The following is a 17,771-nucleotide window of genomic DNA, read 5'->3' as shown; positions in this document are numbered from 1 at the left end:
ATTAATATTTGAATAAAATATAATTTAATACAGAATAACTTATATAAATGTACATGTGCACTAATATACATTATATTATTGCAAAATCATAATATTTAAATTTCTTTTTTAAGAATATATTCTACAGCTTGAACAAAAGAGCTGCATACTTTTGTAGGCAGTGGTGTAATTGTATTTTCATCTCCATTTCGATATTTTCCAGTTTGTACTAAAATTCCTCTTATACCAATAGCTTGGGCACCAGCTACATCATCTTTAACATCCTAAAAAAAGATATAAACACGAGATATAAAAAAATTAAAAATTAAAATACTGATTAACTTTATGTAAAATAATTTTTACATCGCCGATCATAATTGCTTCTTCGGGAGATACATTTCCTAAAGCAGCTTTAAAAAACTCTGCAGTAGGTTTTCCAATGACTTCTGCTTTCACATTAGCAGAATATTCTAAACCAGCAACAAATGCCCCTGGTCCTAAAGCTAAACCATCTGATCTTTTATAATATCGGGCTTTTTGAATTGCTATGAGAGATGCACCATCTAATAATAACCTGAAATTAAGAATAATTTATTTCCAAACATATTGTAATAAGTATTTTATTACAATATGTTTAAATATTAGAAACATAAAGTTAAAAACATACTGGAATATAATATTGGAAAAAAATTTTATAACATAACATGCTGAATACAAACAAACACCTGAATGCTTTTGTCAATTCTTCGTAATGAAATTTATCCGGTGCCAATCCAATTACTACAGCATTCATTGTTTCATTTGTTTTTACCAAATCTTCAAAATCTTCATTAGCATGAGGATCAATTAATAACATTGGATTTAATTTCTTCGAAATGATTAATTTTCTTGTTGCAATTAAACTACTAAAAATTTCTTCTTTTTTAACATTAAAACCTAATTTTGTTAATCGATTATGTAGTAAGTTGCTAGATTCTTTACTTGTATTTGTGACAAATTTGTACGGTATATTAGCATTTTGAAGCCTATATAGAAATAATAAAATTTCATATTAATATATCATTATAATATATCGTTAATAAATTATATCATTTATTAAATCTTCATTTATTTATTACTATTCAAATATTTAAACATTAAAATCAATGAATTTAATTTTAAGAAAATCATAAAATGGAATCGTCGCAACATAAACTGAAATTTAAATAAATTAAATGAAATTATCACCTGTTTAAAGCTTCCACTGCACCTGGAATCACTGTATTATCAATATGAAGAGTTCCACTAAGATCTATTAGTACCATTTTTATTTGTTTTGCCATATTTTATAAAATTTTCTTATTTATTTTATATTTTATATATTATATATTATATTTTATATATTATATTTATATATTATATATTAAATTTGGTTATTATATATATTTATTTATTTATCCAATATTTGTTACACAATTGAAAGTATATATATTACATACACAATGACAATACAATGTTTGGTTTTGATGGAAATCTTGTTATGTGACGCAAGTATCTCTGTCTAATCTAGCAACGACATTAAGAACAATGTGATGTAACGTATTCTTCTCTTGTATAAATTTGCTGTAGAGAAAATGAACCACTTTTAATGATAGAGAAGGTAGCATATTGTGGCAACTGTATATATAAGTCTAAACAATTACAAAATAGTAACGTTGTTTCTCATTGCACGTGGTCAAATATGGCGCTTTCCATGAGGCAGGAAGGTGTAAAACAAGTACCGTGGTTTTCTCTGTAAGTATTAGATAATTTTTATATATTAAATAAATTTATTTAATTAAAAATTATATTTGCATTACATAGCACAGAATGGCATCAAGTGTATAAACAGATTTATTCTAACAATATAAATGAACAATTTATGGGATACGAAATGTTACTTGCATGGAAAGCAAGGTAATTAATTATATTTAATAAAGTATCGTAAATAAGTAGTATTTTAGTATATATTTTAGTATATTAATTAATTAAAAGTATTTTAGGATACCAAAATTACCGATAGGAGTTGATTGTACTCTATCAATTATGCAAGTGTGTATTAGAGATCGCGAATGGACTTCCAAGATTAATAATGGCGAATTGCCAATTAGTTATGAAAATGATTTATGTTTGATGTATTCAACTACAATAATGAGATTTCTAAATCATATATCTAATATAGGACATACGAAGCAAACATCCTTGTTTCAGATTGCAAAACAGCTTAACATTCCAGAATGGATAGTAAACTTAAGACATGATACTGCTCATGGTTATGAATTACCATCTATTGATGTATTGAGAATAGCAATGAATATATTGTTAACCTGGCTACATGTAAATTAATTTTTACAATAATTTTTACAGTTTAATAATAATAGTTCAATATCAAAAAAAGAAAAACATTTTTTATATAAATATATATATTTAAAGGAAGAATATTGGGCAGCTGAAGGTAAAAGAATTGAGGAGTGCTTAGTTACGGAAGAAACTATGAAAGAAATTCAAGAGAGTGAACAAATACAGGATTTTAGTGATTTAATTGAACTTTGGAGCTCTGTTAGTCTGTACATTCATGTTGGTTATCATTTAGTATCTAATATTCCAGATGCTCAATTGAGGTATATATAACATTTAATTATTTTAGTTTATAATAAATATATATTAATAAATTAATATCATTAATAGGGAAACATTACAAGATCTACGTTCATATGCTATCTCTTTACTGGAAAAAAACAGTGAAAATATGCAAAATGAAAAAGATAACTATGAGACTGTAAAAGAGACTGATATAAAAAAAGATAAAAAATATACTTTAGAAACTGCAAGAATCGTTCTTTTATCAGAAATATCTAGATATCTTAACAAAAAATCCATACCCAATAAAAAAAATATTGTTTGCAATACATTACTTAATTCAGAAATTTTTTTACCAAATAAAGATATTTTATTAATTTTTACTCAAAATGAGGATATTGAAACTACATTGCAAAATAATGTATTGCCATTAGGTATGATGGAGTTTTGGAAAGATATAATATTTGTATTATATGAAAAAGATTTCATGGAAGCATTAATTGTAAAACTACTTGAATTAGTGGATAATGAAGAAATAAATAAAGAAAAGAGATTATTAGCTTCTTTATGGATAAGTTCTATATCATATAGTTTTTTAAAATTAAATAATGCACATTGTATATCTCGAGTTTTAGAATATCAGTTAGAAACAACACAAAAAAATTTACCAGTAAAAACTTTTGAACTTAAAGTCAAAGAAGAAACAGATCGTATTTATCCGCATTTGAAATATGCATTATGGTTTAATTTATCAGATATAGTATTACCATGTCTAACTGATATAAAATTTATTTCAAAGCTTATATTAAATGTAAATGAATTCTCAATTAAATTTATTGTGCCTCTTTTAGAATTAATAAGTCCAATAATAAATAATGATAACAAACACTTATTGTTAAATTTAATGAATCTTTATATAACAGTTGATAAAAGTAATATGGATTCTTATGAATATAAAAAAACTTTTATTCTCGAAGATATCCAATTTAATAAATGTGTATTAAATACAGATAATACACAGAATAATTTACAAGATAAAACATATCATATTTTTACCAATGAAAATATTAGAAATAATTATTGGAACTTTGCAGTTAGTAAGTATATTAAGTTATAAGTTTGTTTTTTAAGTTATTAATAAATAGATATAAGTTATTATTTATTTTTTAGCAACGTATAATTGGGCAGAATATCCAATTGGTTTGCTTCCTTGGCAAAATGATACCTTGGAATTTATACATCCACTTTATAGTATAGTACAAGAATATAATATTTCAGAATTAGAATCTAAAATTATTCCTGGAATTATAAATGAAAAAAACTTAAAAATGAAAGGTCAAATTAATTGGAATAATATTTTAAGGAAAAAAAAACGTTTAAAAAAGAAACAAGAACGAAGAAATGCAGATATTATAATGAATAAAGCATTAGAAACTGCTAAAAAACAAAAATAATATATTATAATGTTATATATGCATATTTATTATTTTAGTATGTTCACAAGAAATATGGAAATAGAAAAAAATTCAATGTAGGTTTTCTAACTTAATAAATAAATTATATAATTTTATTAAAATATAATCAAGATATAAAATTTTTTTTAACTATTTATAAAATTTCAATTAACAATATATAAATTTTTTAATATCACATATATTGAATATATATTTAGGTAAAAGGTTTTTGTACATGCTTGTAAAAATATCTACATAATCTTATAACAACTTATTTATAATTATTCTTTTGCATTTTTCTCTTTTTTTTCTTTTTTACACACATACACACACGCGCGCGCACGTGCACGCACATAAATACACGCATTATATTTTAATGTATAAAATTTATAAATTAGATGAATTATATTAACATCACAGATATATTGAATAAGAATAACCAATAAATATCGTATAATTGTAAATATCTATTGTATAAATCATAATAATAATGAATAATCATTTTAAGTATAATTTAATGAAAATTTAATTTTAAAATTATAGCTATTGCAAAATATTAACAATACAAAAGTTCATTATATTTGTTTCTTTAGTAATTATTTTATTAATATATATATTTTACGATACATACTTCCAATGTATGTAAGATATTAAAATTTGTATTAAGATTTTAAAATTAATGATACATCAAAAATTTATGAAAAAATATGAAAATATAAACCGATGATGTATTTGTTTAGTACACGTGCACTCAATGTACTGGTGGATATTCTCGGGGTAAATGGGGTCAGGGGAACATTTCTCATTCTTTATCGGTGAGAGTATATGTGCACCGTAGGCGGAGTTATCTTATTGCCCTTGCCTCACTGTACCGTTATATTATCAAGGACTATATAAGTATAAGCATATCCAATAAATATTCAAATTTAATTTTCATAAAATATAGTTTTTTTATAAAAAAACATCTTGTATACATTTTTTATTCATTGTTAAAAAATTTTATTTTACTACAAAAATTCAAAACGAATATTTATTAAGTACACATGTACTAAAACATCATTCCAGGCATGTAAGGGGTACTATGAAGAAAGGGGAACAGAATTGACTCCGCCTACAGCAATACCGTACAAACTTTTTGCACACAACTTCATCCTCTCGTATTAATATATTAATTTTAAATTTGTTATTTTTACTGTTGATACAGTAAAAATAACAAATTTAAAATTAATATATTTTTACAAATCGAAAAGAAATCATATAGATACACACATATACAGAAAATATATATTATATATATATTTATATATAATATATATATAATATATAATATACATATATATATATATATATATATATATATTATATAATATATATTTATATATAATATATATAATATATAATATAAATATATATATTATATAATGATATTATATATGATACAATATTAGATAGCACATTATAATATGATATGAAGAAACAAGAAGTTCCGAAATGTGAACGGCACTGATAATAAATACATGTTGTTTTCCCTTTTTTAGAAGTATTCCCCTTCACCTCATGATATTTCTCGAATATATATCGACCTTATTTGAGTGCACGCGTATTCAAAAAACTCAAATCCAGTTTTCTTGAGGAGCAAGTTTTTATATAAGTTTTTTTGTATCTTTTTACACAGAAACAAACATTTTGAATCATATTGTCATTTTTCCGATATTATAAATAACAAATGCATGTATAAAAACAAAATTCAATATATCTTCTTTTTTTATGTTATTAAATTAAAAAATATAAGCTTTTTTAATAATAGTATTAGTTTTTCTTAGTACATCCGTGAGATGCTTAGATGTTTCAAAACCAAATATATCTAATGGTTCTCGAGACATTGTTGCTATTCTGAAATTATAGAAAAAAAAAAGAAGTGTAATATAATTCATGTTAAATATTTAAATGAGTAATAAGTTTATCTATTACCTTCCTCCAGATATAGCATATAAAAATTTCCAATAGGAAGATCTTAAAAGATGTGGTTCAAAAATTGCTACATGGAAGAGTACTGCTGTACTAAAACAATATAAAAAGATCACGAACCACTTTATTTCAGGTACTACCTTTTTTTCCACAAGATCATTCCATAATAACTAAATAAAAAAGGATATAATATAAAATATAAATTTTTATAAGAAAATATTAAACTGCAAAATTAGAAAATTAGTTTCAAAAATACCTGCAATGCTTTCCACATAAAATATAAAGCTATTGTATTACTACTATAAATCATAAATGTTAAACCGCCAATAAGTCCAGCAGGTATTGCATAATAAGAAGAATCTTTTTTAAAAAATCTTCTTAATAAACAGGATATTAGCTAAAATATATTTGAAATTATTATAAAACTATAAATTAAACAAAATTGATGTTTTGTAATAAAATATAATAATAATAATAATAATAATAATAATAATACCCTATAAAGTCCAGTAAAACCACCTAAAAACATAGGTAAATTTAAATTGCCTTTTCTAAAAATTATTGCTCTTGTTAAAAATGGTTTTGTAATTAATTTTCTAGTACCAAAAAACAAATTAATCACTAATTGGGCACTTAGAGCATAACTAAATACTTGTATACTACCCTATAAATGGAAATAAGCATCAATAATATGCATTTCAAGTCATTTATATAATTTTTGTTATTCATTTATTTATATGCACATATATACCTTTAATATATATACATATATACCTTTAATATGTAATGAACACAACTAAAAGGATGTGAACATGATATATGTTTTCCTTTAAATTGTTTTAATCTTTCTATGATTTTCTTGTATATTTCAAGTGATTTTATAAATATATTTTTTTTACAGGATGTTTTATTTAAAACATGTTGTTTTATTAAATTTCCATTATTCTCTTCATTAGTAGAATTATTTTGTATTTCGTAATTTAAATTTTCTTTTTTAAGATATTCATTCCCTTCATATTTTCCAACAATAATTCTAATGAAAATTTTCTAATTAATTAGAAATTGTTTGTAATATTAATAAATAAAAATAAATTAAATAAATACCTAAATATTTTATATAAAGAAACTTGTTTATTTGGTTTAGAACGATAGAAATAAAGTAACAATGCTATTGATATAGCAAAAATGTATGTTCCACCATGTGAAATAGGAGAATAATATCCTCTTTCTACTCCCATTTTAAATAATGTTTCTGTTGCCTGATAAAGAATATTATAATTAATTATGTAATAAAAAAATTAATATACAACTAAGAAATATATATTGAAATATAAATATATATAAATATATATAATAAATATATATTGAAATTATATTTTTATAGATTCATATAAATTTTTATATAGAAATTCTATTTTCTATTATGTTAACAAGAAATTAGCAAAATTAATTTACTCACAACATTAGATACATATAAACTTAATAAAGAACGCCTTGATGGTCGCTCAATAATAATAGCTGACAAACTAGATAAAAAAGATGGAAGAAATGATACAGTCAAAAGACTGAATTTTCCAAGTATACGTCTGAAATATATAGTTTTTATATAAATATAATAATATAAAGTAATAAAAAAATATTCTTAAATTAAATAATGAAGAATAACAAATTCAATTCAAAGATTTTATTTCAAATTATTTTAATTTTAATATATAATAAATTTCTTTTTATACTTTTATTTAACAAAAACTTTTAATTATATATGATTATGAATAAAATTACAAATTCATTTGTGCAAACCTTAGAGAACAAATAAACACAGAATATGAGAAAGCACTCCATGAGAGAAAAGCAGTTGATTGCAAAAGACCTAATATTGTTTTTTTAATGTCTGCTTTAGATGGTACTTTCCCTTTCATTAAAAGAGCAACCTAAAATAAATATCGAAGAAAATAGAAATCGTACATCGCTAACATCGTTAGTTTGAAAAATTGAAAGAACTTGTAATTTGTAATATTTTTTTCTTTTTGCTTGAAATAATTATACAACTTGGAAGTTTAAAAATTATTATTCATCAGCTAATACAAACAAATCTACCAATAAATATCTCTCGAGAAGATGAAATGCTATTTACCGTTGTTTATATAAGTATTATAATTCAACCAATTGTGATTTACACGTGAAGAAGTTGCAGTTTAAACACATTATTCTTTTTTATAGTAACAATTATTACAATTTTTCATAAGAAAAATATGAATAAAAATATGTTATATTTAAGATTTTCTTATAGTTTATATCTCAATGATATAATACGATTATTACATTAGAAACAAGATATAAAAAAATTTAGACAAAATTAAAAGAAAAAATTGATAAACATACTATGTAAACTGTAGAATATATCTTTAGACATTCTTGAAGAGCATCTATACCAAGACCGGCTGCGGCTATTAAACAGGAATCTCTCCAATAATGTGAGTATTCCTTACAGGATATATCGATGCATTTGCTTAGTTGAGAAGGCATTCTTTGATAACTAAAAATTTCGCAGTTGAATCCAATGTCTGGTTACAAAATGTCAATTTGCAATGAGGAATATTGCACAAAACTAAAGATAACACTTTTGTTGACACAGAGTTATAATTATTTTGATAATGTCAAATACTTTATTGAATTCATTTTTTTTAATTATTATATAGTTTGAATTACGCAGCTAAACATGAATTGATAGAATTATGATTGATTAAAAAAGTCTATATAATAGTTGAAAATATTTATCAAGAATTAAATAAACTTGTTTCTGATTTTAAATTTTAGTTTCTTAAAGCGGTGTATCGTAATGCGTTTTGTAGATCAAAAATATTCACAGTAACACTTAAATCAATGCGTGCGGACTCGTCGACCGCTCGTCACTGACTGAACAAGCAGTATAAAGTCAACTCATTTTCTAACGACCTTTTACGTTTACTATTATAATTTAAATATTTAAATATATTTCAATATTTAAATATATTTCATTAGATTAATATTAGTATTAAAGTAAAAAAATTATTTTTATTTTATCTTATTGATTTATGTTAATTTATTTTATTATTTTTTTTCGTAGATAAAAAAAAATACATAAAATATATATATATATTTCTATGTAAGATAAATGTATTATTTGTTATAATTTTTTAATTTATATCAAAAATTCATTTTATACATTTTCAATAAATAAATATTGATGATTTTTTTTAAATGCATTATATTAAAATTTATATATTACAATTTATAATAACTTTCTAATTCTATTTCCGGTTTAGTATTACTATAAACCTACTTTATGTGAAAAGATATCTGACTAAAATTAGTAATATACGTTAGAAATGTAATATATAAATATCGAGAATAATTTTTTTGAAAAATTTATGATATAAATTTTAAAATTTTTTATATTTATATATAAATATATTAATATTTTATAATATTATAATAATAAAATTTTATACATTTTGAAATTTTATATATCATTATATATCAAATTATATATCATTATTAAATTTTTCATATAAAATATTTGAATAGAATATTTGAAAATATAAAAATTAACTATAAGAAACTATAAAAATTATGTTATTAAAATATTTTATGAAATACTTTTTAACAAAATTAAAAATTTTCTAACAAATATAGAACAATGTAGTAGAAATTCTTGTGATAAAAAAGCGAAAGAAGTAAAAGTTCTTGTGAAACAAAATATTATAAAAAACAAATGTAAATATGCGCAACATAAATGTGTGAAATATACTGAAGTAGTATTTTATTAGAAGTTTTTTTATTAGAAGTTCAAGCGATCTTTTTTTATGTTGTTGCTCTGTTGGTCATTGATGATTAAAAAAAAAAAATTTTGATGAGTAATAAACTATGAGTGTAGTTTTATATTAAGATCTGGAAATAATCATAAAAATATATGAAATATTATAGTATATTAAAAGCTATATGTATAAGCATATTAAAATCTTTTATTATTGAATCACGATTTGTAATATAATGCTAGATAAATTTATTAGAAAAATTATAATGATCAGAACAGAAAATTAGAATTACATTTTTAATTATGTACAAAGTAATATTTAAGTTGAAAAAGATGTATTTGTTTATTTCTATTTTATATAAAAAAAAAAAAAATCGATTTCATAATGTGATATATATTATACCACACTCGCGCATGATCGCATTACTACTGACATCTATGTACTGTTTCTGGAACGTCTTTTTAGAGAATTTTATAGCTTACAAATCGCGGGTTACATTCGTTTTGTCATATTCAATATTTATACTTAGCATTTACTTAAGAGAAATCTTCGTTAATTACAATCTATTGATAATTTATTGATTCGTTAAAGATATTTCTGATAATTAATAAGTCGAATTTATATATCATATTCGTTATTACATTATGAGGAAATGAATATCAATATACATATAATTATATAAAATTTAACATTAAAATTTATCAGAACATCAATTCGTTATAATAGAAATTTTTAAGCAGAATTCAATTTAAGGATAGTGCAAAGATACCTGGTTGTAGATAATTCGAGATCCTATACGTTAGACTTGGAAAGACACTGTATCAGATAAGGGGTGATACAATTATGTTTGAATTGTGATTGGTCACTACGACTGTAGTTTTCCGTATCTGATGAACAATAATTGTTACTCGTATTTCAGTTCTACATGGTGATCCATGTTGGTATATAAGGCAGGGAAGAGACAGTATATGTGTTAAATATAGTACACAATTACGAAGAGAACAATCGTTTTGCCGATTGCAGTGTGACATCATTGCATCATAAGATTGTATATAAAGAGACATTTTCTGCAGTATGTGAATCATGTAAGTTTTACTATTTATTTACGTAACTTTATAAATTATTAAATACACATAAAAAAAAATTTTAAATCATTTGTTGTTTATGAATGATATCTAATAGATATATGTGTAATTATATCAGTTACGTGATTTCTATCACGTAGGCATTTTTTAGCATTATATTTTTTTCGTAACCAATCAGTTTAACTATATGTTTATATTCCTTTACTATATTCTCTTCTACTCTTATAATGTCATACATGTTTTATGTGTTTGGTAATCATTGAAAAATATACATATATATATATATATATATATATTCACATTCGTTCCGATAATTCTTTTTTTTTCTTTTTTTTTTTTTTTTAAGGAAAATTAGCATAATAAATATATACACCTACATACACAAACATATACACAAATATAACAAGTAATGCATTTTAATCTATCTAAGCATTTTATCTATTTAATATGCAATTATCTTGATATAAATTTTAAATAAATGTAAATATATTCGCGTAATAATAGTATGAAATAAATATTAAAGTAAATATAAGAGTAAATGTCTATTGTATACATACATACATACATATATATATCGTATTGCATTCGAGAAATTTCTATTGTAAACACATGATTTTTTTTAGATGTTTCAACGAATTATGTTTGTTTATAGCTTATCGTGGCGCCATACGTTTAATCTCAACAACTTTGTATCTATCAATTATTTCCTAATCTTGCTGAAAAAAAAGAAAAGAAAAGAAAAAGAGAGCAATGACTACAGGATTAAAGACAATGGAATTTCTAAGATTAGGTCGACGGGTTCGTCGACGTTTAAATGCTCGAAGCGGTGAGTAATAAAATAGTAATATTACTTCCGCTCAATCTAGATCGCAATATTATCAAATGATCCGTGATAATAAAACGAAACGTGAGCGTGCTTAATCAATTGCTGAGTCTTCTCGCACGTGATATTGTTTGTGTCGTGCTATTATCGCTATATGCATTCGCTTGAATACGTGCGACGTGATTAAACTTAAACTGAAATATGAGCGAAAGTATAGCGCTCATAATAGAAATGTTTCCACGAATCATTTAATTGCTCAATGATTATTCCAATCGTTAAAATTTTATCATTGAAATTTGAATTTAAAAATTTTAATATATCGTATACGAACTTTTCGAATGAAATATTAAGTTATCTTAATATTATTTATACTATCCATTATACTTAATGCGCACAAAAATTTAGAGAGCAAATCATCGATGAATCTCTTTATACTTGTTATGCTTCTAAGCCGATAGATTGGAACTAAATATAATACACAGAGAAGATAACGATCCGTAAGCATCAATGAAGCGTCAATAAGTGTTAAATAAGCGCTTAAAATTTTTTTTTATTGTTTGCACAAACTTTGAATCGAAGAAAAATAAAAAGCGAAGGAGAAAAAGTTAAGAAGTATACATGTATTAGTCAAATAATCATTTTTAATAAAAATAGCAAATGTCTGCAATTTTCATAATATCTTAATAAGATGTTGAATGACCTTTGGATTCGATAAGTGAATTGTACATTTGTGTGGTACTCGTTCGATTACAGTCGAATACATTCATGTTCTTGATAATAATTTCTTTTAGTTGCACTTCGTTGATGAAAAAAAAGAAGAAGAAAAAAAAAAATGATATCCAAAATATAACACCAATCGAGAAGTAATTTTTTCCCACCAGAAGACAGAAAGAAATTAATTGATAAAAAAAAAAAAATCAGGAAAAATACAAACATTTGCGCATCGTTATTTTTGTTGAAAAATGATTATATAATAATTTCGTTGAAATACGCTTCTTTTGATTTTTGACTTACAATTTTTGAACCAATAATTTTTTAATGCTTAATATTTAACGTTTCTAAAAATATTATCTTTCCATGTTACTTTTAATTCCAACTCTGTTGATCTCTATTTTTAAAAAAATTCTTCGTTACATAAGTAAACGTTATTTTATACATTTTTTTTTTTTTTTATCATATACTTTTATCCACTTATTGCAGATCTCTTATAAATATCTATTGTCATATGTTGAATACAATTCACCGTTGAAAATGTAACTTTGGTTGATTGTCTGCATTTAAATTCATCTTATTAAGAACAATTTGAACAACAATTATGTAATGCTCGTTTATCGATGTGCATATAATAGAAGCGATTTATAGGGAACCTTCAGTTGTCATAAACAATGCGATAGAACGACGAATTATGGCATCTCGTAATTTTCTTGTAAAAGTGCAATAGAAATGTTTAATAATTCACCAGGGAAACGGCGCGATCAGTAGAAATGTTTTGAGAGATTTGTTACTCGCGTTCCGTTCGTCGCATGTTTTTAATGTATGAAAACATATTGCGCAGACTTTATACTTTATCTCATGCGTGATTATATGTAAAAAAAAAAAAAAAAAAAGAAAAAAGAAATACTATTGAAATTATCTCTCTGTCGAAAAAGAAGAAGATGGGATGGGAAGCGGAAAGTGGAGACGATTTGTTCAAACATTGTAATTGATTGCGTCAAATTGGAAACTCCTCCAACTTGTGATTTCAATATTTTCATAATTATTGTGTGCCTTTTTGGAGGAAGGAAACAAACGTTTCTTTTTTTTTTTTTTTGTTCTCAAACGATTCTTAATCGATTAATATTCACAAATCAAATTAAGAAAGAAATTTCATGAAATCAGTTTCAATTTTGAAATTTAAATATTTCCAATTTTTGGCTTGTTGTATATATATATATATATACAAGCGTGTAAGTGAAGATCGTAAATAATTGATTACATATACGTTTAAAGACGATAATTCATCTTTATGAAATTTAGTTTTTCTTTGCACAGTGAGCGACCAACTTCTTGGTGACGGAGAGGAGAAGAAGAAAAGGATCACGTTGAATATTGACACGAAAATGTTAAAGATTGGATTTATTGGAGGAGGCAAGATGGCTCAGGCTTTGGCTAGAGGTTTCATACGATCTGGTAAAAATTAGCTTGCACTCATTTATTCCATAATAATTATTATTTCTTGCGACGATATTGAGCATTGATATTGAATGATTTTATATAATAAAATTCTGACGTGTGAATACGCTGGTTTTATCATTTAAACGCACAAATCATCAATGTTTGATTTTTCAACGTGTCCATTACGTAATAAAAATATTTATGATTTTCAGGATTAAGCAAAGGTGAAATGATGTTGGCTAGCTGTCTTCCAAATGATATAAGTAGTATAGATGCGTTTAAGGTAATTTTTTACCGAGTGAATTTAATTTCTTATCATTGCATTCCAAGATGTACAAACAACGATAATAAAAGATGATTATCAGATCATTATCCTTATCAGTTTTGCTTTGAAAAAAAAAAAAAAAACATAAAAACAAATATTTTTTGTTTGCTCGGCGAATAGATAGTAAAGATAGAAATACTTGACATTCAATAATAATAATAATTAATTTTTATATATGTATATGTATGATTATTCGATTCACAATTGAAATTAAATACAATTTTAAATGTAAATCAATTCATTATTGTAATTTTAATCTACGATTAGAATTGTTTTCAATTCATATTAATTTGCAATTCAAATTATTTTAACATATTGTTTTAACAACAAATATAATTCTAATTTTATCTTTGAAAAGGGAACGCTGATAATTAAAATACAATGTGATTTCACTTTAGCGGGTTGATAATGTATTGATAACAAATATAACATTCTTTCTTTTAATATTTAAATTTGAAATAATTTCTCAATAAAAATATAAATCTTTATATCTCTTGTTTTGAGATTAATATTATTATTGTTAACAAATATTCAATTTATCGATGATCATTGGAAAAATATTTTCAATGTCGTATTGTATCTTATCTTTCATAATAATAATGATATAATAATAATTCCTTCATAATAATTTTTTAACACTTGTAAAATTTACTTTTCATTTATCATATATTGATACATCGTATAATATATTATTGAATATATATTTCACATATTTTGATTTGTATTAATTTTTAATATTAATATCTTAATTTTATCTTGATTCCAGGAAATAGGATCAAATACTGTATTTTCAAATCAACCTGTAATTGATCATGGTGACGTTTTGATTTTGTCAGTGAAACCACAGGTGGTTCCAAAGGTTCTTCCAGAGTTAAAGAATTACAAAAAACTTTTACTTTCTATTGCTATGGGTATTCCATTGTCGTCATTAGAAAAGGTATAATTTTACTTTTATTGTTGATACATTGAACGCAACATAAATTGTATACAACTCACGATATTTTCAACCGCAGATTGGACACTCTATAAATTAGATGTCTTTCAGAATATAATTGTATATTATCACAATTACTTTCTGTATGATCTTAACTTTTCCACAAAATCTTTATTTTTATTATGTATATAAGTAATATACTAGAATTACAATTTTCTAACTGAAATTCAATTTATTTTTCAGAAACATCAAAATATTTTTATAAAATATAGTAAAAAAAAAAGTTATATAAATAATTAAGATTTTATTGGTTTAAGAAATAATTTTTAACGATTTATGTTTAAAAAAGAAAAATATTAAACATAAAAAAATGAATTTCTTCAAAGAAATTGTTGCATATCAGTTCTTATATTTTTATGTGTAAAGTACTTTGCAGGATATATATTATATTGATCTTAACATTCTATGAATTATATTATACTTCATAATCACAAAAAAATAGTATTTATATTTAAATATTCTTCAAAGTTTCAAATTTTTTTTTTGGAAAATATATTTTCAAAAGAAATCAAGAATAATAATACATAGCCTTGAAAGTTTTTATTTTTTACTTTGGCGTTTCAATACGTTAAATTTATAAATATGTATCGCGATTCATAACAAAAGAAAATTTTATTTTCTATCTTTTATTCTTTTGATTTGTTGATTTTATTATTTAACACTTTTAATTTCAATTTTAGGCCTTACCAGATGGAACTCCTGTAATCAGAGTAATGCCCAATACACCAGTTCTTGTAGGTTGTGGTGCAACAGTGTATGCTCGTGGAAAGCATGCAGGCGATAAAGAAGCTGAAATAGCAGAAAAATTATTCTCCTCTGTGGGTCTATGCGAAGAAGTACCTGAAAATTTAATTGATCCCGTTACGGGTTTAGCTGGTTCAGGGCCTGCTTATGTACGTTTCAAAATTTCACATATACATTCTCAATAATTACAGTAATAAATAATTTTTATTCTTTTATACTTTTTACCAATATAGGTATATATGATGATAGAGGCTTTGGCGGATGGTGGTGTAAAAATGGGTCTCATGAGGCCATTCGCGTACAAATTAGCTGCACAAACTGTTCTTGGAGCTGGTACTATGGTTCGAGATACGAAGACACATCCAGGACAGCTTAAAGATGATGTAGCATCGCCAGCAGGTTTAAAAAAGCTATATTTAATATCATGTAACACATTTATAAACAATTATTATACATTTCTTATTTACAAATTTATTTATTCTTATTTGAATTAGGCTCTACCATAGTTGCATTACACTATTTAGAACAACACGGATTGAGATCAGCTATAATTGGAGCAGTTGAAGTCTCAACGAAGCGATGCAAGGAAGTTAGTTCAAGTACAGAGAAAAATTAGATTGACAGAATGAAAGAGGAACTATGTAGTTGTTGATGAAAAAAACGAAGTAAGAAAGCATCGTTGTAATCGTTACAGTCGTAGAAAACAAAGTAAATCATAGTAATAATATGTTTTAATTTGTAACGTAGAAACGTTTTATGTATAATTTCACAATCGTTATCTTTTATAAAAAATTTCTAACATAATAATTCTGAAAAAAATTTTGTATATTTTGTATATAATTCTTTTAACTTGATAAATGTTTATGATTCATTGTTGTATGTTCAAAGAACAGCGTCCAAAAATGTTAATTTAAGATCTGTTATTTTTTTGATGAGAACATATTTTGTAATGAAAATGTATAAAAATGTATATAATTATATCTTATAATATATTATTAATATATTACTAATATATTTAATAATAACATTTTTACGCTTATGCTTTTAGTATAAATGAAATAAGAAAATTCGAATATGTTCTTCGTCTAAACGTTTCATGATAAATTCATATTAAAATTATAAAAATTATCATACAAATTATAATTTTTTATACATACAAACATAATATATATTACATATAAAATTATGGCATTTTATACTGTATTTAAATAAAATTTAATTAACATATTAAATGTTAATTTTACTGTTTTATATTGAAATGTTAAAATAAATATTGAAATTTTAAACATTTCTATTACAAATTTTTTTATAAATAGATTTTATGATACCTTTTCTTTTTAATATACGCATATAGAAAAATATAATTTCTTCTTCGATTATTAGCATTTGCATTTTTAAAATTAAATTAATAGCTTAGGTTATTTAGCATTTAGCATTTAGCATTAATTCTAAGATGTAAAATATTTAAGAATATTTATGAGATAAAAACATTTAGCATTATAATGTAAAAATAATTAAATTTAATAAAAATTAAATATTTATTATAATTTTATTATAATAATTTATAATATTTGCTGTTCAATTATATTTTTCTTGTTTAGAATTAAAATTCACTATTAAAAATTAAAATCTGATTTAATCTAAAATTAAATATTTCTCTATAATATATAATAATTTTTTTCAATAATATCATTATATGAAATATTTTTGTCTTTACATTACAATTCATAATATTTATGCGTAGTAATTTAATCTAAAATCTAAATACTCTTACAATTCTGTATAATCTATCAAATTTGTTGATTTTTGTATTACTAAGAATTTAATGTAGTCATGTATTCTGTTCTTAA

The 17,771-nt window shown here is 23.3% G+C and overlaps 4 protein-coding genes across 12 annotated transcripts; 2 read left to right on the top strand and 2 right to left on the bottom strand.

Annotated features, from left to right (window-relative positions):
- Positions 1-7: 7 nt before the first annotated feature.
- On the bottom strand, positions 8-1,618 carry LOC100869920 (haloacid dehalogenase-like hydrolase domain-containing protein 2). Its single transcript, XM_003696514.4, has 4 exons — positions 1,207-1,618; positions 705-1,004; positions 343-553; positions 8-263 (listed from the first exon to the last, which is right to left on the bottom strand). The coding sequence occupies exons 1-4, from the start codon at positions 1,299-1,301 to the stop codon at positions 96-98; spliced, it is 774 nt and encodes a 257-aa protein (XP_003696562.1). The 5' UTR covers positions 1,302-1,618; the 3' UTR covers positions 8-95.
- Positions 1,240-4,158, top strand: LOC100869795 (uncharacterized). Of its 6 annotated transcripts, none has more exons than XM_086905002.1 (7): positions 1,240-1,618; positions 1,721-1,752; positions 1,822-1,914; positions 2,001-2,334; positions 2,431-2,618; positions 2,686-3,674; positions 3,748-4,158. In XM_086905002.1, the coding sequence occupies exons 1-7, from the start codon at positions 1,607-1,609 to the stop codon at positions 4,029-4,031; spliced, it is 1,932 nt and encodes a 643-aa protein (XP_086761128.1). In that variant the 5' UTR covers positions 1,240-1,606; the 3' UTR covers positions 4,032-4,158. The 6 variants fall into 6 exon arrangements, with proteins under 6 accessions (XP_086761128.1, XP_003696561.1, XP_086761129.1 ...); XM_086905003.1 differs by having other exon boundaries at positions 1,536-1,618; positions 1,827-1,914; XM_003696513.4 differs by having other exon boundaries at positions 1,518-1,752.
- A 1,496-nt stretch (positions 4,159-5,654) lies between these two features.
- LOC100866348 (transmembrane protein 135) lies at positions 5,655-8,921 on the bottom strand. Its single transcript, XM_012490788.3, has 9 exons — positions 8,382-8,921; positions 7,800-7,930; positions 7,459-7,585; positions 7,104-7,258; positions 6,774-7,032; positions 6,496-6,663; positions 6,256-6,396; positions 6,003-6,169; positions 5,655-5,924 (listed from the first exon to the last, which is right to left on the bottom strand). The coding sequence occupies exons 1-9, from the start codon at positions 8,523-8,525 to the stop codon at positions 5,810-5,812; spliced, it is 1,407 nt and encodes a 468-aa protein (XP_012346242.2). The 5' UTR covers positions 8,526-8,921; the 3' UTR covers positions 5,655-5,809.
- Positions 8,922-10,262: 1,341 nt separating this feature from the next.
- LOC100869680 (pyrroline-5-carboxylate reductase 2) lies at positions 10,263-17,209 on the top strand. 4 transcript variants are annotated; one of them, XM_086905015.1, is made up of 9 exons: positions 10,263-10,628; positions 10,716-10,881; positions 11,534-11,707; positions 13,736-13,873; positions 14,071-14,141; positions 14,950-15,120; positions 15,858-16,070; positions 16,155-16,320; positions 16,416-17,209. In XM_086905015.1, exons 3-9 carry the CDS (start codon positions 11,632-11,634, stop codon positions 16,535-16,537), a joined length of 957 nt encoding a protein of 318 aa, XP_086761141.1. In that variant the 5' UTR covers positions 10,263-10,628; positions 10,716-10,881; positions 11,534-11,631; the 3' UTR covers positions 16,538-17,209. The 4 variants fall into 4 exon arrangements, with proteins under 4 accessions (XP_086761141.1, XP_031774210.1, XP_086761143.1 ...); XM_031918350.2 differs by lacking the exon at positions 10,263-10,628 and having other exon boundaries at positions 10,640-10,881; XM_086905017.1 differs by lacking the exons at positions 10,263-10,628; positions 11,534-11,707 and having other exon boundaries at positions 10,774-10,881.
- The last annotated feature ends 562 nt before the right edge of the window (positions 17,210-17,771 follow it).

The sequence above is a fragment of the Apis florea genome, unplaced genomic scaffold (assembly GCF_048593485.1).
Source record: "Apis florea isolate Af1SG1 unplaced genomic scaffold, ASM4859348v1 contig_2350_pilon, whole genome shotgun sequence".
In the NCBI taxonomy this organism is placed as follows: domain Eukaryota; kingdom Metazoa; phylum Arthropoda; class Insecta; order Hymenoptera; family Apidae; genus Apis; species Apis florea.
This window is presented reverse-complemented; position numbering and strand designations above follow the sequence as displayed.